This window comes from Myiozetetes cayanensis, unplaced genomic scaffold, assembly GCF_022539395.1.
Source record: "Myiozetetes cayanensis isolate MyiCay16 unplaced genomic scaffold, myiCay2020 scf17, whole genome shotgun sequence".
Lineage (NCBI taxonomy): Eukaryota > Metazoa > Chordata > Aves > Passeriformes > Tyrannidae > Myiozetetes > Myiozetetes cayanensis.
Window position 1 is genome coordinate 14,746,790 of NW_026087378.1, and position 22,432 is coordinate 14,769,221.

At 49.4% G+C, this 22,432-nt stretch overlaps 1 protein-coding gene across 1 annotated transcript; it reads left to right on the forward strand.

Moving 5' to 3' along the window:
- Nucleotides 1–13: 13 nt before the first annotated feature.
- On the forward strand, nucleotides 14–21,975 carry SLC22A4 (solute carrier family 22 member 4). The gene is made up of 10 exons (XM_050311885.1): nucleotides 14–419; nucleotides 6,036–6,139; nucleotides 7,347–7,501; nucleotides 11,086–11,257; nucleotides 12,901–13,030; nucleotides 15,049–15,149; nucleotides 16,133–16,347; nucleotides 17,020–17,202; nucleotides 18,751–18,886; nucleotides 19,285–21,975. The coding sequence occupies exons 1-10, from the start codon at nucleotides 27–29 to the stop codon at nucleotides 19,358–19,360; spliced, it is 1,665 nt and encodes a 554-aa protein (XP_050167842.1). The 5' UTR covers nucleotides 14–26; the 3' UTR covers nucleotides 19,361–21,975.
- Nucleotides 21,976–22,432: the final 457 nt, after the last annotated feature.

A 22,432-nucleotide genomic window follows, 5' to 3' on the forward strand; every position in this document is an offset into this window, starting at 1 on the left:
GGACACCCGCGGAGCCCGCGCTCAACATGCGCGACTACGATGCGGCCACCGCCTTCCTGGGCGAGTGGGGCCGCTTCCAGCGCCTCGTCTTTTTCCTGCTCAGCGCCAGCATCATCCCCAACGGCTTCAATGGGATGTCGGCCGTGTTCCTGGCCGGCACCCCCGAGCACCGGTGCGCCGTGCCCCGCGGGGCCAACCTGAGCAGCGAGTGGCGCAACGCCAGCATCCCGCTGGAGCTGCGGGGCGGGCGGGAGGCCCCGAGCCGCTGCCGCCGCTACCGCCTGGCCGCGCTCGCCAACTTCTCGGCGCTGGGGCTGCGGCCCGGCTCCGACGTGGAGCTGGAGGCGCTGGAGCAGGAGCCGTGCCTGGACGGCTGGGAGTACAGCCGGGACGTGTACAGCTCCACCATCGTCACCGAGGTGCGCGGGGCTGCGACATCCCACCCCGGCATCTGCCCGGCCCTGGGGTGGCTTCTTCTGCCCTGGGGAGGGTGCCCAGGGAGCAGGAGCCAGCGGGTGAAGCGCCTATGGGAAAGGTCCGGCTGGGCACGATGCTGCAGGGAGCGGGAGGGATGCCGGGGGTGAAGGTTACTGGAGGACCTGCTCGCCCTCGCCATCTCAGCTGTGTTTTCCAGCTTGGTTTTGCTCGGAGAGAGGTTTGTGTGGAGGGGGAGGCAGGGGCTGAAAATAGAAGCCCGGTAGTTTCCTTCTGCCACACGCTGACCATCCCGGTTAACTGCGCGTGATGGAATTGTTGGTTCTCGGTGCAGCGGTGAAGGGGACGCGGACACGTTCCCATAAACACACAGCCAGCCTGGCTGGGGCTGCAGCAGGGTGGGCGCTCGCTGGTCCCGCAGCCTGTGCCCTGCCGGTGGTCTCGGTGGCCGTCAGTGCTGGGATGGGGGGTGGTGCGAGGCAGGTGCTCTGTCGCTCCTGCCGGAGCCTGACCCGGGGCAGCCAGGCAGCGTCTGTAGGGCTCTGCAGGGGCATCATCCGTACGGGGTGTCTTGCGGGAACCCCGGCGGTGACAGGTCACGTAAGCGCTCGTTTGGCGGTGTGGTGGCAGGGTCGTGCTGTTCTGTCTGCCCGTGCGGGCAGCAGCGCGGAGCTCTCCTAGAGGAGAATGATTCCGCTCCAGCTGCAGGATTGCTGCTGCTCTGCCACACTGTGTAAGGGGTTCGCGGGGATAACGGGCTCACCCTCCTGCCAGGCAATGCTCGGACCTGGCAGGCTGCGCTCCTTCCGCGTGTCCCAGGTGGCCGAGGGCTGCCCTGGTCACGCACTGATGGCTCACCCTCGCAGTGCATGACAGGGGGTGGGTGTGTAACCCTCCCCACGAGTCCTGTGACTCAGCAACATCTGCCACCAGAAAGCATTGCACGGTGGCACAGCCAGGAAAGGTCCTGAAGGAGAGGCGAGGGGTCTGTGCCCTGGGGAACGGGAGGAGGGGCTGGGGTGTGCAGAGGTGGGCTCAGCCACCTGCCAGGAGGGCAGGACGTGGGATTCCAACCTCTTCACCTGCCCAAAGCCAAGTCACTGGCACCTGTGCCACCTCCTGCCCTTGTGCTGGCACCAGATCGAGGGGGGTGTGGGGAGCTGGGGGTGCATTGTAGCAGCAGCCTGGGTGCTGCCCACACGCTGCACACAGATGTGCCCAGCTGAACCCCTGGGCTGGCACGGCTGCCTGGTGGGTGCCTGGTGGCCACCACTGGCACAGACAGTGCCACGCTCACTGCCAGAGGGAGGCCAGGTTATCCCGGGGTGTCTGTAAATTCACAGTCTCTGGTTTGGAGTTAGTGCTTGCTCTGAGAGAGGCGGTAAATGAAGCAAAAGGGGAGAAATGTGATTCCTTCTTAATGAACATTAAATAACTAGTGTTGGCAGATGCCAAACAAGAGCATTCCGTGTGGAATCGGATGGAACACACCAGTGGGGTTTGCCACGAGGCCTGGGGTGTGCCAGAGAGGCAATAGCACATCCAGAGATGGAAACTAAGTGCCAGGTTCCCATCTGTAAGCCAGATGGAAAAGAAGGATGCTTGTTTTGTTTTAAAATTGTCATGGACATTTGGAAAAAATACAGAATTTGGTTATAAAACAAGGAAAACAGGCACTGATGAAATGCTGAAAAGAGGCAGTTCAGTTAAATTTGAGATGTTTATTTTTGTACCCAACATTTTTCTCTTTATTAGGAAAGACAAGCCAGGACATGCCATTGGGAGAGCTCAGGGAAGAAACAGCTTCAGTTCAATAACTCAGCTGAGGAGCAGAACTTGATGGCACAGGATTAAGTGCTGGAGATGTAATTTGATTCACGCAGTTGCATTAAATCCTGTTATTACTGCTGCTTGAAGGGAACTGCGAGATGCCAGCTCAGCAGCCGTGTTACTTGGTCTGGGGTTCTCTGTTCCCAGGGTTTAGCATGTCCTCACAGGCTCAGCCATCTGCTTGTCTTATAATGGAGATGATGGGGAGAAGTGAATGTGCCCCCAGCACAGGTGAGAAAGGTGACCATCAGGACAGGGGGATATGAGAGAGGTGAGTGTAATGGTGAGCAGGTGGAAACGTGGGTCACTGTGGGGTGAAGTGTGAGCCCACAGCTGAGGTGAAGAGGCTCCTTTTCCCCTTGGCAGGCTCACAGGCCCTGTTCATTATGTTCTTTTCTGGAACTTGACACTTCCTGTGTTTTACTTCAGATAACGATGCTGAGAGCTGACATTAATTAGAGGTTCAAGGGCCAGCACCAGTTCTGCTCTTTGGAGCGGGGCATCAGCATCCAGTTAGTGCCCTTGAGCCAGGTTGTCACCCAGCACTGCTCCCTGGAGACACACTGAGCTGCTCAGCACACCTGGGCATGCTGTGTGCCCCAGACACACTGAGAGACCCTGTGAGGGGCAGGGACTTTACTGGGGCTACTCCCCTGTCACCTGTGTCCCCTGCTCAGTCCCTGTCCCAGCCCTGGCACCGACTGTCAGCAAAGGCAGAAAGCAGGAGCTCTGGGAACTGGCAGAGGCGAGAGGCTGGGGAGGAACTGCTGTGGTGTGAAGGCATCTGAAGGTCTTTTTGTTCCCTTTTGGATTTTTCCATCAGTGGAGAGCAGCCCTGCCCAGCCCTTCGGGAACACACCCTGTGCTTGGGCAGGAGGGGCCTGTGCTCCTCACTTGTGCACCGAGCAGAGCTGCTCTCATTGCTGGACCTGGTGCTCAGGGAACAGGATGGGGCCATCTGTGAATAATTAATACTTCTTGAGTTATTCATCTTCAGATTTATTCTTGTAAACAAGCTCAGATTTTCCCTGTTTTACAGCCCTGGCCATTTACACAAGGCTCCACTGGTGTTTTCTCCTCTGATATGAGTGGTCTGGTTGTCAGGATGGTTAATGAGTGATTTCTGATTGAGAATGCAGGTGGCTGGGTTGCTTTGGGCAGTCAGGACACCTTCTCCAGTGGTTTCAGTTTTTCAGAAAGCTTGTCCACCCACTGCTGTGGGAAAGGGTTGGAGGGATTTGATGGAAATAAATGATGGAATAACAGTGTTCTTGAGCAGCTCCTATCCCTGCATTCAGAGCTCTTGTTTGGAACTTTACATGAACTTTGCTCTCCAGTATGCTTAGCTAGGGACATTTCAGAATTACTTATTTTCTGGTTAATGAATAATTAGTCCAGTAGAGACAGGTTGGAAGTTGTAGCTGTAGATAGTTCAGCTGTGGCTGCAGCTCCCGTGCCCATGTGTGGTGCTGGCTGGGATGGATGCACCCTCTGAGGAAGAGGTCAAAAAAGTTACATTTCACTTTTCCCTATGCATTGAGGCAGGAGTGAAACCTCACCGTGTGGACATGTGCTTGATCCCATGCAGTGCCAGGGCACGAGCCTCAGAGTCTGTGGGGTGGGAGGTGGCCCTGGGGAGATGAGGAGTACCTGTGGAGGAGGGCTGCACTGCCAAGGTCCTGTGGTACTGCAGCTAAAACAGGTGGTGGGGCTTGTTCACTCAGCAGCTTCACTCCAAGGCGTGCTTGGAGTGGGCTGGATGTGATGTGTTTGTGTGCTTTCTGGTCAGGTGCAGGGAGGTCCTGGAGACACCTCCCCTCTCCAGACAGCTGCTGTGTGCTCTTTGTCACAGCCCCCAGGCCTCCAAGACTTGACCCTGTACAGTGAACTTTTGCTGGCTGTGCAGTGTGTCACGGGAGAAGGGACAGGGAACACCTGGCTAGGAGGCACCAAGCGCAGTTTTATGAACAGGTTATTGTTCAGCTGGGTTTACTTTGCAGCCAAAGTGCCTTTGGCACATGGAGGCATTTTAGAAACACTGATCCTTAACCTTGAGCAACTCAAGTCTGAAGGTCTAGGAACAGGTACTGTGCTGGTGAACCCGGACTGGGGTGCTCAACATCCAGGTAATTAATGATAGTCTGTATCAGATGCAAATTCTGCCATGTCACTGGCTTTCCCCAGGGACGGGGAGGTGCAGCAGGATGTGGTGAAACATCTCTGCAATGTACTTTTAATGCTGTGTTTCCTGTAGCTGAATTTTGGTTTGTTTTAAATAGAGGATTTGATTTCCATCAAGCCTCTTTACAGAAATCTCCATTTTCTCTGACAGGTGAAGCAGATCCCCGCATGTTTTTCACATGTTTTTAGCATCCTTGGACATACCAGAGCCCCACTGACCCACATGCTCACATCCACCTTACCAAACACAGCGAAGATAACCACCAGTGTGTGCCTGGGTGGGCCCACACCTCATCACCTCTCCCTTGCCAGCAGGGATGAGAGGACACCTTACAGCAGCTGCTGCCATAGGGCTCTTTTTGTTATTAATTTAAGTCCTGGAGGCACATTTCAGTCCACCAGTCTCCACGTTCCAGCGTTGAGGATGTGTGTGCTCCTCAGGAGGAGGCACGGGCTGTGTTTTTAAACTCAGTTCACTTTTTTGTCTGTAGCTGGTGTTATCTGCAGGCTGGGCAAAGGCCAGAGGTGCCAGGATACACTGGCAGTGTATCTGTGTTCAGCCTGAAAACGGGCATTGATAGCATCTCCTTCCTGAGTTATAGTGCAGAGCAAACTGCATCAAACCACAGCACCCCTGCTCTGGGGCTGCCCTGCCTGTGCTGCAGAGCAGAGAAGCTCAGCCACCCAGCCGTGGGGTTGGTGCTGGCAGGACTCCGTGGGATGGCACCGGGGTGTCTGTGGGACACGAGAGTTGCTCCTCGTTGTAGCCTGCGGCTGAGTGAGGAGCCAGAGCAGCCTGAGGGCAGCTTTCTGCTCCACCCCTGCCTTTGCCCGGGCTCGGCCAGGGGTTCTCTGGGCACAGGGTGTGTGGCTGTGCCCCGCTCTCTGATAGCGTGCCTAATTGTTCAAATGATGCCATGCTTTGATCTGTGATCTAATTAGATTACCATTATGGTAGTATTATCTGATCTCAGACTGAGATGTTTGCAGCCTATCCCTAAGTGTTCCTGGCAGGCATGCCTTAACCAGGAGATTGGTCACGGGGATGGGAACAAGCTGTGGCAGAGACAGGCTCAGCTGTAACTTCGGTGGACAGAGACTCACGATGCCACTTTTGTTTTTTTAAACCTTGTCTGGGGTTATGAGTAGTTTTAGGTGGAAGTTTCCATGTTGGCTTCTGTCCTAAATCTCCAGCCCCAGCCAGCTCCAGTCATGAGGCTGAGTGATGGGCAGCAAGTCAGTGGTGCAGGTTATGGGATGGAACACGTCAGTGCAGGAAAAGAGATTTCATTCTGTGCCTCTTCTTGCATATGTTTTGTCAACCCCAGAAATTACTGAAATGCAGCAGGTTTTGTGCTGGCAGAGGTCAGGGAACTGGAAGCTGTCCCTAGCTAGGACACTTCTTCACCCGTCCCCATTGCTCTGCTTCACTGGTGGGAACATCTCGGGCCATGGGGAGCCGGCTCCAGGGGTCTGGTGGGGGACTGTGCTGGAACAGGGCCAGGGCAGGGGAGGGGTCTCCAGGCAGGGCCCCTGTGCCGGGCAAGGCTCAGCTGTGGCTGTGGCTGAGTCAGGCCCTTCTCTTGCAGTGGAACCTGGTGTGTGAGGACGACTGGAAAGCCCCCCTGACCACCTCCCTGTTCTTCGTGGGGGTCCTCATCGGCTCCTTCATCTCGGGGCAGCTCTCGGACAGGTAACGCCGTGGGCAGGGCAGGGCTGGGGCTTTGGTTTTGGGAGGCATAAAGGACTTAAATGTGCAATTCTCTGAAGGTTTTGATCAAAATGAAGTAACTGACCTGGCTCCTTCAAAAATCCCTTGATCTGCAATTGTTTCTTTATCTGGCATTTTCAGTAGTTTAAGGATGTTGCTCCTTGTCACACATTAACTGACAATGCCCTGTTAGAGCTGCAGGACAGAAACTTGCCCTTTGAATGGAAGCTCTGCACAGGAGAGCTGGTTTGCTGGAAAAAGAGTAAGCACATCCAAGAGGAAGAAAAAAGCAGATAACCTGTAAATGGATAGCAGTTGTGCCACATCATCTCACTAAGTAGATTTAAAGTATCAAAAAAATCATTACAGGCATTTAATCATTATCTCAGCAGTGTTGACATTTTGGCCTGACAAGAGTTGAATGCAGACAATACACTCCCTCTGCACATCTCTGCTCCCCTCTCCATACAGCCCACAACCCTACCTGTCCACACCATTACAGTGGGATCTCTGCTCCTGCTTTGCTTCTGCCTGGGAATGAGGATATCATAAGGCAGCAGTTCCTCTGGGCTCTTAGAAGAGGGGTTTCAAAACTCACTGGGAGTCTTAATCCTAAAGCCTTTAGCATTAAATTCCATGTGATCCGAATTTAATCTCCTGACTCCTGCCCCAGTGCAGAAGTCAGTTGGTGTTACTGCTTGAAAGGGAGACGAGATAATCACTAAATCCCACTGGTGCCATGTGCCCACTGGAGCATCCGAGGGAGCGTGTGTGCCCTGGTGGCAGCACGGCCAGGCAGCCTCGCCCAGAGCCCAGACACCCTCCTGCACGAGCTATCCTTGGATTCTTGGGGGATCTCTGTCAGTAATGGGACATCTCCTAACTTTTGTGTGCCAATCTTCATGTGTCTCCCTATTGTACTGTTGCCTCATCTCCTTAGTCTCTGTCTGGTGGCTCCCTCGAGTTCCTGCTCTTAATTTTTCTTCTTGGTTTGTTTCCTGAGTCTTGGGAATTTTAATACTTTTTTAGTGCATATGAAAAGAATAAAATTCTTCAAGATGAACAAAAATTCAGGTTGTGCTAAGCTTCATCACTTGAAGTTGGATATTTGTGCTCCCCCGTGCCCTCTGACATAGCCCCCTCCATAAATACATGATGTTTCAGTAGTAATCTTTATCTTTTACCGAAGGTTTGGCAGGAAGAGTATCCTTTTTCTGACGATGGCTGTGCAGACCGGCTTCAGCTTCCTGCAGATCTTCTCCACCAGCTGGGAGATGTTCACAGTGCTCTTTCTCATAGTGGGGATGGGACAGATCTCAAACTACGTGGTGGCCTTCATACTGGGTATGAATATGTCTGCATTAGATTAAATGTTTGCTTAAGGTGTTGTTACTCTTCTCCCCCTCTGAACCTGCATCATTTAATTAGACAGTGGTAAATCTTCACTGGTACAATTCCTGCTTTAAACCAGGATGATTTTTTTTGCTCTTGGATCTTTCAAGCCTATAGTTTCTGTAGGTTTAGAGAAAAAGAAGAGATCAGGAAGAGTCTAAATAAACATCTATTTCCTTCCTCTTTGGAGAAGACATTCAAGGCAGGGTCCAGGGTTTAGCAGCAGCAGGTCTGAAACAGAGGAAGCATTTGGGTTCTTCCCTGCCTCTGCACCCCTTTGCAGAGGGGTCAGTGCATACCTGGGTGCAAAACCTTGGAGCAAGCCAGTGCTTCCAGGACAGGGAATGTCAGGGGAGCTGGGTGGGTGTCAGAGCCCCAGGAGCCATGAAGTCACTGGTCTCAGTGTTGAGATTAGTGGTAAAGTCCCTAATTTTAGAAGCTAGGGTTTGAGTTTGGTTTTTTTCTACAGGGAGTGCAGGAAGAAAGACCCAGCAGCTATGGGGGGCTACATGGCTACAGTCACTGCCTGGGGACCCTGCAGGGAAGGGGGGACCCCAAGGTCTCCCCACCAGGCACAGGGTTTTCAGGAAAGGCAACTGCATGGGCAAATTGTGGGGCTCAGTGATGCAGGTCCAGGGGGAACTGGGATTTGCAAGAGCCGTCTTTAAAATGTGCACATCTATATTTATGACTGCTTTTAAACCACTGGGTGCCAGCATTACAATTTGTAGATCATAATGTGAGCTAGATTAAAATTGTATAGTAATAGTTAATGCTGGTCTTTCCTACCACATGAGGTTTTAATGGGGGTAAAAATAGAGCAGAAGGGCATAACATGAAGTGAGTGCTGTGGAGGGGATACAGCACTGTGTCCCCAGGCAGCCGTGAGTCACCACTGCCAGTGTGCAGGGAGGATTTAGGTCAGGCTGTCAGCAGGGAGATCCCTTGTTGCCATCAGCACTGGCACTGCTGTCACTGCTGGCACTGCTCCCCCTGTCCTGGGAGCTGACTGCTGTGCAGAGCCCATGGAGCTGGAGCGAAGGCTGGGAGGTGCAGCACTGGGTCAGGAGCTGGCCTGGCTGAAAATCCTGCTGGGAGCACGTGGGTTTGTGCAGCACAGGAGTGCAGGTTCTGGTCAGGCAGGGATGTGGTACCCAGCTGGATGTGGGTTGGGATGCTGCCTCAGTGCTCAGCAGGGGCAAAGCTGCGAGGAGGAGCCCAGAGCCCAGTACTCCTGCTGCTGAGAGAGGGGACTGGGTCTCCCCAAGTGACATCAGGCTTGTTTCGTTGCTCAGCTGCAGTTTGCTGGCCCTGGCCCCCCTGTGTTGTCCCATGCCATCTTCTTTTCTGTAGAGCTGTAGGAGCAGCGATGGCTCCCTGGGGCACTTGTTGTCAGTGCTGGCCTTCCCTGGCAGCCTCAAGGCTGGTTCAAAGGGCAGGATTAATCTAAACTAGCTTAGACATTAGCTTCCTCATTTAAGTGAGTCATCAGCTGCCTGCCATGGGTGAGGAGGAGGGCCCTAAGGGGGGATGGTCCTTCCCCCTCCACTGCACAGCTGATGTGCTGTGACCTCTGCTCATGGCAAGGCAAACCCTGGAGCTTCCAGCAGGCTGCACGTGTTAGAGGTGCTGGATAGGAGGATATGCCCTTAGGAGGAGAAGTGAGTCCTTAAGAAAGGCCATCCTGGTTCTGGGATGAGCTGGAGATGCAGTCAGGGCTGAGCAGGGAGCAGCACCCCAGCCCCTCTGAAGGCCCCGTTGGCTCTGGCTGTGCTGCAGCCCTGGCACCCTCCACCCCAGGGGCACTGGGTTTTTTACAAGTGGTCACCTCAGCACAGGTTTCTCTTGTCATTCCAGCTTTCAGCACCCAAACCTGTGTTGTCTCCCCATGTGTGGCACAGACCCTGTTCCAGCAGCCTTGGTCACCCAGGCTCGTCCTGCCCTTTGCTCTGTTGCTGCCCACCCTCGTGGGAACAGTTCCACCCTGAGCTGTTGGTGACCTTCTGTAAAGAATGTTGGTTTTTTTCAACCATATCCTGTAAAATTTCTCTTTTACTTTTAGGCCCCAGTTTTCTGTGTTCAGAACTGTTGTGCTCTGGGACTATAAAAAATTGTGGAGATTTGTGAAGGCATGTTGGTATTGTCCTAGAACTGTTATTCCTTGGCCAGCAGAATGAGGGAGGAGAGATAGGAGATGAGGGAATTGGAGTTGACAGATGTCATCTCATATTGGCTTTGAATTGACACAAATGACAGTGTAATGTTTAAAGTTATAAACTGATGTTTCAAATATCAGACCTCTCCCAAGAGGGCCCATCTAAACAAGAGCAGTCAGTAGAGGAAGATGGTATAATTTATCCCCACACGCTTGTTTTAGCCCAACAAGTTGTTATTTTCAGTTTTCTTTGTGTGACTTTATTCAGTTAACCCAGGTTTCTAAAATGAGAATTCAGGTAGCTATCAGGAGGGTTTTTCAGTCTTGGGTATTTTTTTCCCATCTTCTCTGCCGTATTAAATGTTGGAGTTCTTACCATGATACACAATCAAAGCACATTCTCCAGGCTTTCTGAGCCCCTCCTGTTTGCTCAGTGTTATTTGCTTTTTAATTGAGTCCAGATCAAACTGTGGGAGTTGCAGCCCTTGCAGTGCTCCTCATGTGGAGGAGAGCTCTGTAGACCTGGGGCTGGAGCTCAAGGAGAGTTGAGGTGGACCTGAGGGCATCCATGGATTTTACTAAGCAGTGGCTAGGTGTTTTATTGCAAAAGAAGGGGTTATTATTGTTAAAGAATTTAGGTGCTTTTGAAGCCTTAGAACAGCCTCAGTTTTGGTGACTCGATCTGAGGTTGCTGCGTGGTGCAGTGGCTGTAGGATGCTTTCAGTGACTGCTGCCTGGCTACTGGAAGAGCAGCATTACTAGAAGATGGCATCTTCCCTGGTTGTGTCCTTCAGCCCACGATGTGCTGATCCAACGTTCCAACTTCCTTCAGTTCCAAGAAATAGATGTGAAATTTGTTTCCACTTCCCCTCACCGTAAATTCACATCCTTCCATGCCGTGTCAGTCTGCTGTCCTCCAGATGTGCCCAGCAGTGAATTGCATCTTAAATCCCCATGGGTTAAGTGGGGGAGCAGGCTGTGTCCTGGGAGGGAGCAGGCTGTGTCCTGGGGAGGGAGCAGGCTGTGTCCTGGGGAGGGAGCAGGCTGTGTCCTGGGGAGGGAGCAGGCTGTGTCCTGGGGAGGGAGCAGGCTGTGTCCTGGGGGAGCATGTCAGGAAGGCCTCTGGAAGTCTGCTGGCCATCCCCCATGCCTGTCCTTATCTGTCTCTGCCAATGCATTAATCAAAGCAAACAGAAGTAGCTTCTTTATCTGAAGGTCCCCAACACTCCCAGCAGCTTTTCTGTACGGGGTGGGTCCGTGCTGTGCTGCTCTTTTCTAAGATTGTTTAGCTTATTTTTTTTTTGTAAATGCAATAAAGTATTTAGTCATGCTTGAAAAGAAAGAGTTAAAATACTAATCCAACCTCCCTTGTTTTAAACAGGCACAGAAATTCTTGGCAAATCAGTTCGTATTCTATTCTCTACATTAGGAGTTTGCATATTTTTTGCATTTGGCTACATGTTGCTGCCACTGTTTGCTTACTTCATCAGAGACTGGCGGATGCTGCTGCTGGCGCTCACTGTCCCGGGGCTGTTCTGCATCCCGCTCTGGTGGTGAGTGCCCACGCTCCCCACCTCCCCTGCCTCCTCCTGCTCTCCCTGCTGGGGGCTGGGGAACACCAGGGTGTTGGGGGGGGCCAGTTATTTTTTTCAATCTGCCCTTTATAACAAGAAGAGTTCCCTCCTTTCGTATCATCCAGAGGACCCCTTTCTCCCTGAAAAAGTTATAAGTGAGCAACTAATGTCTGTATAACAGTTAAGTGATGCAGAGCTACTCTTCCATGGTCCAAAAGACCTCCTGCAGGTCCAAGTCTTGTCAGAAGTCTCTGCTGCTGGTTTTGGTTTGTCAGTTGTTTGGGTTTTTTTTAACCTTAGTCTTCAAACCAATCCTTTAAAATGGTTTCCATCTCCACCTCTGCTGTCATCAGCTTTTAAAGATTGATTCAGTCTAAGGGTCAGTTTGGTTATTTACCTTGAAATGTTTCAGACTCCTTCAGCACAGTGGCACTGCCCTGGGCACCAAGCAGCCGTTCCCTGGTTTGGGAGCTTTGGGTGGAGGCCTCTCAGGTGTCTGCTGTGGAACAGGCACTGTGAGGAACACAAGATCTGTCCCCAAGGCATGGCCTCACAGTCCTACTTTTTAAGGGTGTACACTGCAAAGCATGCAGAAAGTTTCCATGGGTGGAACTTCCAGTCAGGGGCTTATGTGGGGGGAGATGGGGACCAAGGTGCACTGGCAAAGCTCTGCCAAGGCAGGCTGGCATCAGCTGGCATTTGGGCATGTGGACCTACTGCTTGCACGGGCCATGTGACTTGCACATCCCACTGCTCTGTGCCATAGTTGCTCTTTTACTCATTTCACTTCCAAGTTCTCCAGAAGGTTCCCAGCATTGTCTCTGCAGTCTCGGGATCCTCAGCTTGCCCAGAAAGAAGAGCAGTGGAGGCAGCTCATCTCACACAGAGTCTCATGCGTGGTTAAGGATCAGATATAAATCATCTGATGTTTGAAATTATTGACCTGTCTTTGAGTCAGTCCTTTAGAGTTCATCAGAAAAGGAGTCTGACCTACTTTTTTCCAAGGAGAGGAAAAAGTGCTGCTGGCTAAAGGGAGCAAGGCAGCACTTATTGAGATCAAAGGATTTAGTTAAGGAAAAGTGGAATTTTCTGTCCTGTGTTTGGTGTTAATTCACCCAACACGTGCCTGGAATTGATTAGAAAATGTCATCAACTCTGCAAGGGGACACTGCCCCAGTTCTCTGCCTGGGAGAGCCTGCTCAGAGCTGTGGTAACACGGTGAGGTTTGTAAATAAGACTCCTGTGACACAGAGCCTTTAAATATACCCTGTGCATACTTAAAGCATTTCCACACTGTGTGCAGTTTCCTGAGAATATTTTTGCTCAGTGCTGGCTAAGCTACCCCCATCCTTGCTGTCTATCTGGTGACATCTGGTGGACATCAATTATTCCTTGAAAAACAAGCAGTGAGGACAAAGGCCTAAGCATGCATCTACTTTAGCATGAGAATAACCACGTCCCATGCATTTGAATTACATTGCCCACGCCCCTCTGTGCTGGCTGTCTCCTGCTGCAAGCAACCTGTGAGATGAGAGCATAATTCATAGACACAACAAATATGTTCCTTGTAACGTCTTACTCCTGTGAAAATGTTGAATCATTTATTCTGAAACTTATTGCAGGGTGATTCCTGAGTCCCCTCGGTGGCTGATCTCCCAGGGAAGATACAAGGAGGCAGAAGTTATTATCCGAAAGGCTGCAAAAATCAATGGCATTGCAGCCCCAGCTGTGCTTTTGACACTGCAGAGGTATGTTCCACACATCCTGCTGCTTCACCTCGCTGGCACTTTTCCTCTTTGGCCAATTGACTGGTTGGGAAATGCCAGCAGGGAACTGGTCTGCACCAGCAGCTCTCAGAGGCTGCAGGGACTTCTGGCGTGTGGTAAGAGCTGGGTAAGAGAGATCAAAGTGAGAACCCAAAGGGAGGTTTTATTACTTGGTTTTTATGGTAAAATGGTATTCCTCAGCAGTGGTTTGTTGTGGTTTTCAAAGCAAGGGTGCCCCAGATTGCTTTATCCTTTGGGCACTGAGAAGACCCAAGGAAGATGTGTTTGTGCCCATTTCAGCTGGGTGTGGTGTTAGCAATTTGTAGTTTAACAGCAGCCCTTTGCAGGGGGGCTGTGCAGGGGACCCTAAATCAGCACCCTCGTGTCTGGGGCTGCGTGGAACCTGCGGGACTCTCTGGGTTGCACAAACCAGTCAAAGCACCCGAGTGCTACCCAGGGCACTTGAAAACCAGGATGGTAGTGAAGGCTCTGAAGAACATCAAGCTCTTCTTCAAAACTGTTTTTTTTTTCTTGTACTTCATATCTGTTGGTTAAAAGAAGACAGCCTGGTGCAAAGCTGACACCCAGACAGCTGGGGAGCAGCAGAGCCCCCGCAGGATGGTTGGTTCGTGTGCTCATCTCCCCCTCTAGTGGCTCTGCCCGCGCTGGAGCTTCTCCTGAAGAGGCACAGATATTTTTCTTGTGCCAAGAAACCAGCAGCTCGACTCTTTGGCCTTGTGTCAGCAATGACCTGTAGGTCAGATCTTCCTCTGCTGCCTCATAGTGGCACCTGCATTTTATGCCTCCTCGTGTCTCCTGGTAGAGCAGAAAGCAAAGCACCGTGTGCTCCTCTGCAGGACAGAGATGCTGTGTTCCACCTCCCCTGGCCAGGATCCCGCACCTGAATGTCACACTTCCATTTTGGCTGAAGATCCCTTTTCCAAGTGTAAGCTCTAGTGTAAATTGAAGTGCATATTGCAGAGATGGGAAGCTCGTCCTACAGAAACCACGGAAAACCCCTTTCCTTCCTTCACAGCCGGTGCTCGGATGTGTTTCACACTGTCTTTCATCTTCACTCATTTCAAACCCAAGATGACTTTTTCAGGTTGCAGCATTTCATCACTCCCATGGATTTTCGAGACCAAGCAGCAGCTCAGCTGTCTTTTACCTCATGGAGATTTTGTGTGCCACAGTGTCTGTCCTCAAAAGCCTGAGGATGATGCCTGCACTCTAAGTCCTCTGTTGGAAGTATTTTTCAAACATTACCAGGAAGACATTCCTCAGAAACCATCCTCTCTTCCTAGGAAAGGAAATCTCCTGGGTAGCCCTGTTGGGAGAACCACGATAGTTTTCTCTTTGGGCCTGGGGGGCAGCCTGGACACAAGTGCTGGCTTTGCCCTGGCAAGGTGGAAGCGTGCAGACAGAAGGGCACCCAATGCCACCCAGAAGATTCCTGCTTCAAGCCTCAAACAGGACCCTGTGTGCGATCTGAGGTGATGGATGTTCCCATGCTGTGCCCTGGCCACCTCACCAGCCTCTGGCATCTGTTGCCCTCCCCGTCAGGTGCTGGCAGGCAGCAAAACCGGGTGATTTCCTGCACTGATTTCACATCGTTTGTGAAGGTTGAACGGAGGAGAGCTGAGTGGACAGTGCACAGAAAAATGCCTCTGGTATTGAGGTTACTCCTGGAAGTACAGTGTGAGATCTCTAAGGAAACATTAATTTGTCTGTCTGGTCAGCTGATACTCCTTTCTAATTAGCAGCAAGTTCTGTCTCAGCATTACCATTTTTTTTAACAAAAGAGTGCAATCTCCCACGAGTGCAGTGGGGTGCAGAGACAAACTCTGCCTAAGGACTGCCCTCCCTGGGGCAAAGTGGCCCTTGGGCTGCCAATTATCCCCTGATAGTTGTAACTTCGTAACTGCCCGGATTGTGGGTAGCACAGGTTGTTTTGCTCTTAGGTGTGTGGGAATTTTTTCGGTTTTGTTTTCCTTTTTCCTTCAGATGCAGGATTCGAAGCCTCAGCAGCAGCAGAAGGCTATCCTTCTGGACCTATTTCGAACCCGAAACATTGCAACTATTACTATTATGTCATTACTTTTGTGGTAAGGAAATGTGTATTCCTACAGTACCCAGGCAATAAAACAGTTTCTGATTTGAGGGCACATGCCACAGGTTTAGATAATGAGTCTGAGCCTCGGAGCCCATCTCCACATGGTCCTTGGCTGGCACATGGCCCTCAGTGTCCTCACGCCCACACTGCATTATTACACAAGGATCTGCAGACAGTAGCCTCGACTTAGCTGTAAAATAGTTAAGAAACCATATGTAACAACTTGTGTATTTTAAATTATGTTGCTTTTCTTTTTTTTAAATGCTCCCATCTCTGTAATCTCTATTTGAAGAGAGAGGTTCTTCCTGAAGCAAAGGCAGCAACTCGGTAGCATAACAAAAAGCAGAACCATGGCCAGCATTTTTGTTCTGTTTCTGTACAGTGCCCATCTCAGTGAGATCCTGGTCCCTGCCTGGGCAGCCACGAGGAATGAGGACCCATGTAGACAAACCAGCACCCTTTTCTGGCCATATTTCCCCCAGCAGAAAGGAACTGGCTAGCACACTTGGCATGCCATAGTGAGGCACTTTTGAGATTTGAAACCTGAACATCCAGCTCTCTTGTGAAGATTAAATAAGTTGTAACGGAACTGCTGAGGGGGGGAGATCCTGTCACTGGAGTTGGCTACAAGTAGGAATGTAGTTGGCATGGGAAGCTTGCAAGAGTCATTCCACTGTATTGTTGTGTCTATTGCAATGAAAAGCCTTTGTGAACAACTTCCACAAAGCCTTTCACTTGGTGTAGTGTGTGCAGGAAGGACAGAGAAATCCAAGGTCTCTTCAAGCTGCTGTGGATGTGGCCACTGGAAGGGATGACAGAATTAGAAAGCTGGGGTTGCCACTGAGATGTTTTTAAGCCACGATACCTGTGGCAATGCTTTGCGACATCCTATATTTGTAACAACATCTGAGGCAACACTGGAGGCGTTCAGAGCCTGCTGTTTCTGGAATAACTTGGGTTTATTGCTTTTCCCAGGTTTTTCACGTCAGTTGGTTACTTTGGCCTGTCCCTCAGCACTCCAGACTGGCATGGAAATGCCTACCTCAACTGTTTCCTCTCGGCTGTGATTGAGGTCCCAGCATATGTGATCGCCTGGCTCCTCCTCCGCTCCCTCCCGCGCCGCTACTCCTTATCTGGCATCCTTTTTTTAGGGGGAAGTGTTGTCCTCTTCATTCAGCTGGTTCCTGCAGGTACAAAATTCAAGATGTGACTTTAGTATATAAAATATTCAGAATAGCTTATGGTACTATGTACTAGTTCTGCAAAACTACTGGAAACCAGCATCAAATTAAGAATTTGAGGCCGAGTTTATGCTGATCCCTTGCAGCCTTCGGTTTTTTTATTGCGTATCTATATGCTGAGTCACACTCAACTCTCATTTATTGTGCCAGGTTACTGAGCTTTATACAGTCCGGGGAACCAGCTTCTAAAATGAGAGCCCAGAGTGTACTGGGATTTATCTGGCTGTGCATCCAGACTGAAAAAACCTGCATCCAGATTTCAGTGCGAGTAAATCTCCACAGCATTTTTAAAAAAGGGTGGGGGGGGGATTTAAGCTTGTGCTTTATTGCTGTGTAATCCAGAGTTTTGTTCCATTTCAAAAATGCTGGTTTACTTGGAGACAAGCAAAATCTGGGAAGTGCAAAATAACCTGAACAGCTACATTATGCTCAGTGGGAAGTTTGGAGCCAAGTCATCCAGGGATGGGTTAATACTTGGTATAATTAAAAAAAAACAAACAATACCAAACCCACAGCCTTTAGGAAAAAGACCAGCAATACAATCTTTTGGATGTAGAAGAAATAGAAGTAATAAGCACAGGGTGTTGTTTATTGACCTTGATTTTATTTTTGCTCCTCCAGATCTCAACGTCCTCTCTGTTTGTCTGGTGATGCTTGGGAAGTTTGGCATCACAGCTGCGTTTTCGATGCTCTATGTGTACAACGTGGAGCTGTACCCAACCCTGGTGCGGAACATGGCAGTGGGAGCCACGTCCACGGCCTCCAGGCTGGGCAGCATCATTGCCCCTTACTTTGTTTACCTGGGTGAGACATCCTGCCTTTCTTGCCTCGTGCCCCACAGCTGCCCAGAGAAGCCATCTGAGCTTCTGCAGTGCAGGCTCAGCTTTAGGTCCCTTCACTTCACTCTCGAGTCCCTTCTCTCACCTTGGGTCTGAATCCACTGCCATACACGGCAGAAATGAAGGGGAGCTCCTGGGGCTTCACAGAAGGATCAGGCACTTCTTTCCTTTAGGGACTGCTCACATATCACTGAAGTGAGTCCAGGCTGGTCCAGGACAGTGATGGTGCTTGTAAACCATGCAAATGGAGTGGCTGGGATGATAATCACATCTTGGGATGCCAGTTAGTTTCCCAGGAGAATGGGACAAGAAGTGATCTTGCAAGTAAGGAAATGCAGCACTGGGAAATCCGTTGCATGGTACTCTGTGCACATCCCAAGATGGGTATGTCAGGAGGAGATGAACCAGGTGGGAATATGAACATTCTCAGAATCTGCACTCTCCAAACTCATCAAAATAATTTCCTAAACTCTAAGAGATTCTAGGAGAAACTTGTCAGCTGCTGCCATTTGCTACAGCTAAATTAGGACCTTGTATTTCATCCAGCTCATCAACACAGAGGAGATCAAATCACAAACTTTGGCTCTGTGTGACATACCCAAGGGTCCTCACTTCAATCCTGGTTTATTCCATACATTATAGAGCACATTGCTCTATCCCAGCTATAAAATAAAGCTGTCAAGTCCAGTTTGGTATTTTCTGTATCTTAAATACTTTAAAAACTCCTTGGTAATCCCTTTCCTGAAAGATCTTTCCATTGCTGTGCTGTTGTGCCTTGAGGATCTTGCATCCTGCCCAAACACTCCTGTGCCAGCTTCAGGCTGCTGGCAGGGGCTGCTGCCTTCCAGTCCAAAATAGTATTCTGAGTAGACCAAGGTCAGAGCCTCGTGTGTGTCTCAGGAAGCCTGATGCTGTCTCCCTTTGCAGGAAGGAAGGCTTTGAAGGATTCCCCTGTTGATGACTTGTTAGTCTGTAGCTGGCCTGTCCAGCTGCATTAGTCTCTTCCCTTCTTCTGCACCAGCCCAGCGGGATGCACAATCCCAGGCAGCTGATGAGTTGCTTGGTTGCTTATGAGCAATTTTATTCCCTCGTACTGAATTATTTAACAGAGGATTTGGTTCCTGATGACAGTGCAGTGCTGAAGACTCCAGCAGTGATCCCAGCAGAGCTGTTGCCTTGCAAAGATGTTGGCTAGCCCAGCTGAAAATGTAAAAAATCCCCAACCCCCAAAACTATTATCCACTACACAAACATGGGGGTTGGCACAAACTGATGGTAGGTGTTGCCATCCAAGAGCACACGCTGAAGCTTTAAAATTTTTAAAACTGGAAAATCCCTTTGTTTGCTGGCAGGTAAAAGATGTAACTCAGTTTTGGATTCACCTTTGATATTTATGAAGCTTTCAGCTAATTATTCCAAATGAATTCTGCATTACAGCAATGTCTGAAAGTTTCCACGTGGGCTTGTTGGTTGTGGACATTAAGTACTGTTGGCATGTCCTCTGTTCTGCCAGGTGCCTATGACAGATTCCTGCCCTATATCCTGATGGGGAGCCTGACTGTGCTGATCGGGATCCTCACCCTGTTTCTCCCGGAGAGCTACGGCAAACCCCTGCCCGAGAGCTTTGAGCAGATGCTGAAGGTGAAGTGGTAAGGCAGCTTCCATTCATCCTGTGCTTCACAAGAGTTCACAGCCTGCTCCTGCACAGTCCCTTCTCACAATCAGTAAATGTGTTTCTACAGTTCCACTGCAAAGCATCAAAGCTTTCTAAGTGCCCCGTAGATTATTTTCTTTTGGGTTGGTAATTCAGCAGTGACATCATGCAATTTCTCCAGAATGTCTGAACCTGAGAGCTGATGTGCACTGGCAAAGCACTGCTGCTGCCACGCAGCCAGGCACACTGCACAGAGCACTGCACTGCACAGAGCACTGCACTGTGGGGTCCTGTCAGCAGGTAACGGGGTTATTGCAGCGGGGCTCACTGGGAGGGGCGTGGCTGACACCCTGGAAAGGGTTCTCTGGTTCTCAGCCTTTTACTTGCTTTCAGTTTCAGAAACAGGCAACAAACCACTGGCATTAGGAGTTCCAAGGAGAGTCCTAAAAGCCTGGTAACACCCTTGTGAAGAAGGACACACGCTGTCAGAGGGGCTGAAAGAAGAACAGGATCATCTCAAGATGCATTTTTCTACTAGAGGAGAATGAACAAAACCCAACAGTCAGTGCTATTGCACCATAGTTATCCCCTGTGCTACTGTCCCCAGATTACATAGTTTACTGACCAGCTGCTGTCTGCTCCTGTAGGGCTCTTAGTCTGTAAATCAGTGTCCTGATTCCTGGGGTTTGGCAGCAGGTACAGTCCCTGTTGAGGAATGAGGGCCTGCTGTGTAAACAGAACTCAAGGAGTAAGCTAGAAGGGAGCCTTAGGAATAATACAGCAGTGAGTCCAGTAAGTCAGGTACTTGCTGAAAGCTGCTCAAAGGACGAAAATATATAGCAAATGTAATGCTGGTGGTTCTTCTCACTGTGTTGACTGGAAGAAGGGGAGCTGGGTGCCTGTCTTTCAAAACCTGAAGGAAAGGTCCTGGCCTCCTTTGAAATCTGTGATCAAAGCCCATGGACTGAGTGGGATCAGGACTGAGCTGTAGCAGAGCAGACGCAGACTTTGCTGTAAGGACATGGATTTAAACAGAACATCAGAGGAGCTTTCCATGGCTCTTGCATTTCCCAGGACCTGGGATCCACTTGTTCCTGTAAAAGATGATGCTTTTTCATAAAGCCTGAGCCCACCCTGGGCTTTGTGAATGTTCAGTGTCTTTGGGGAGGGGGGGAAATGTCGAGCACTGAGTAAGGACTATAGTTTGCTGACTTTCTGATGGGCCATGCCCACTTTCAACAGAAACATAAGCTTCAGCAGTCAGTGATCCTGTCTGTATGTGCCATGAAATTTTAGCTTTTAGGATTTTCATCGTATCTGGGCATGAGCATTTTTTTTTAGGTCTTTCAGGGTGTTGTTTTTATTTTCTCCAAAGTATTTAATTTCTCCTTTGAATGTATACCACTTTGTTCTGCACCTTCAGAGAAAGCTCACTGCAGTTTCAAAAGCCTCTGCAAAGCCCTTGTACCATTTACAAATTTAAAGGGGCTTTGCTTTTAAAAATCTGTACTGGAGATATTTACCTGCAGCTATTAAAAATGCAAAATGACTAATTTGGGACCACATTTTTTTTCAAAACGAAACTAAACACCAGTGTTTTGTTTTTCAAAACTTACAGATTATGTACGTTTTTTTTTTTAAATACAAAAGTTTAGCATAGGTAGATTGGATGATGACAAACATAGACTTTCAAGTTGTGCTACTACTGTTTTATAAACACCACATCTTTTGGAAAAAATGTAATACCTTTTATTTTTGTATATATTGGCTGTGCGTGCACTTCTTGGACACATAAAGTCTATCAGACCTGGTAGACTGATTTTTATCCTCTATAAATAACAATTAGCCCAGAGTCACCTCCTGTAAGGGCCAACAGAAGCACAGTGTCTCATCTCTACTGCGAGAGTTCAGGGTGAGCTGTCTTGTGCTGGCACTTGGCACAGGAATGAGCCTCTCCCTGACGTTCAAGCACAAATATAAAGCTTTATAACATTTAAATGCAAGGAACTTGTGCAATTAATTCAAGCTGCTTTGGGGAGTGGAAATACTATTTTCTAATAATTTGCTGGAGTTATGCTTTTGCCATAAATGTAACATGGCATGAGGTAACCAGTGTCCTGTGACCCCTGATGTTCTCATCCCTTCTCAAGCTGTAATTTCTCTAATGACAGCAGTATTTAATCTTGTTTTTACTTATTGCAGAATTAATCTATAGAACAGTTGTTTAGATGTACCTAAATTTCTCAAGAAAGCCCTTATATATCATCACAGAACAGGTTTGAGGACTTGAGTTAAATATAGGTGGCCATATTTTTATGAAGATTTTTATATTAAGTTGAGACTTATTGTATGAGATTGTACGCTTGGGTGTTTCTAAAAGGTAAATATTTTTATACTCTTGAACCTTGTAGTATCTTAAAACCTGTTTTTCCTTTTTTAAGTAAGAAAGAGGATTGTGTTTTTTAAAAAACCTTGTTTTAATCAGTCTCATTTTTCTCACTTACACCACTGCACTCGAGCTGGCGTCACATTTTAGCATTTCTAGCAGCAGATTTGACGACCTTTCGCAAGAGCAGAATGTCCTGCTGAGGAGTGCTGTTGGAAGGCCTTACGGTGTCTGAAGTGCGGTGGAAATGAGGGAAGGCCCAGCTGGATCACTCCCTGAGCGCAGGGGCCATCGCGCTGTGCCTGCTGTGCCACCGCTGTCACCTTCACTCGGGTGTGTGTGTGCAACCTTCGCTCCTCCGCTGCCTCACCGGGGCTGCTCAGCCCGTGTGACGCTGTGTAATCGTCACTCATTAACTCCTGTGCTCATTGTAATAAAAACGTGCACTGACATTGTCTCACCTGCTCTCCGTCTGGGTTGTTATTGCAGAGCAAGTCTCCCAGCGTAAATGCTTGGTGCCAAGAAGGTTAAAGACGTAATTTAAAATGTATTTAGCGTGGATAAAAATAAAACCCTAAAAACAACTCTTCCACAGTTCTTCCGCACAGGAAGAGTATAATGGGGTAGTGCAGTTTTTCTGGCTTTCAGGTGGCTCAGTCCTGACCCTGTGAATCCTTGGAAGCTGCCCCTAGCCATGCTCAAGGGTGATTTTGTGGTTTAACTCCTCTTTTGTCATTCATTTTCCTCCTTTGATAATTTTCACAGCTGTGTGATTCCAACAGGGAATGAAAGATCTTTTTAAATACTACTGTTCAAAAATGCTGTAAAAAGTATACCTTTTTTTTTATTATTATTTAATCAATTAGAGGTGGAGAAAAGATCAGCCACAAAAAGCCAGTCAGAAATGTGAACTAGCCTTTGGGAGAACACGGCCAAAGTGTGTGCAGTGACACCCCACAGCTTTGGAACCGAGCTCTGTGGGGCATCTGAACTTCCTGCCAGTGCCCCTGGGTACTGAGCTGGGGCTTGGGGCCTAAGATCAGAATATTATTTATTAAATGTATTATTTGTCAAACACCTAGTGCGTGTTCCCTCAGAAAACAGCGTCATGGTCAACAAAACCGTGTCCGGGGCCGCTCCTCCCGTGTCTGACCC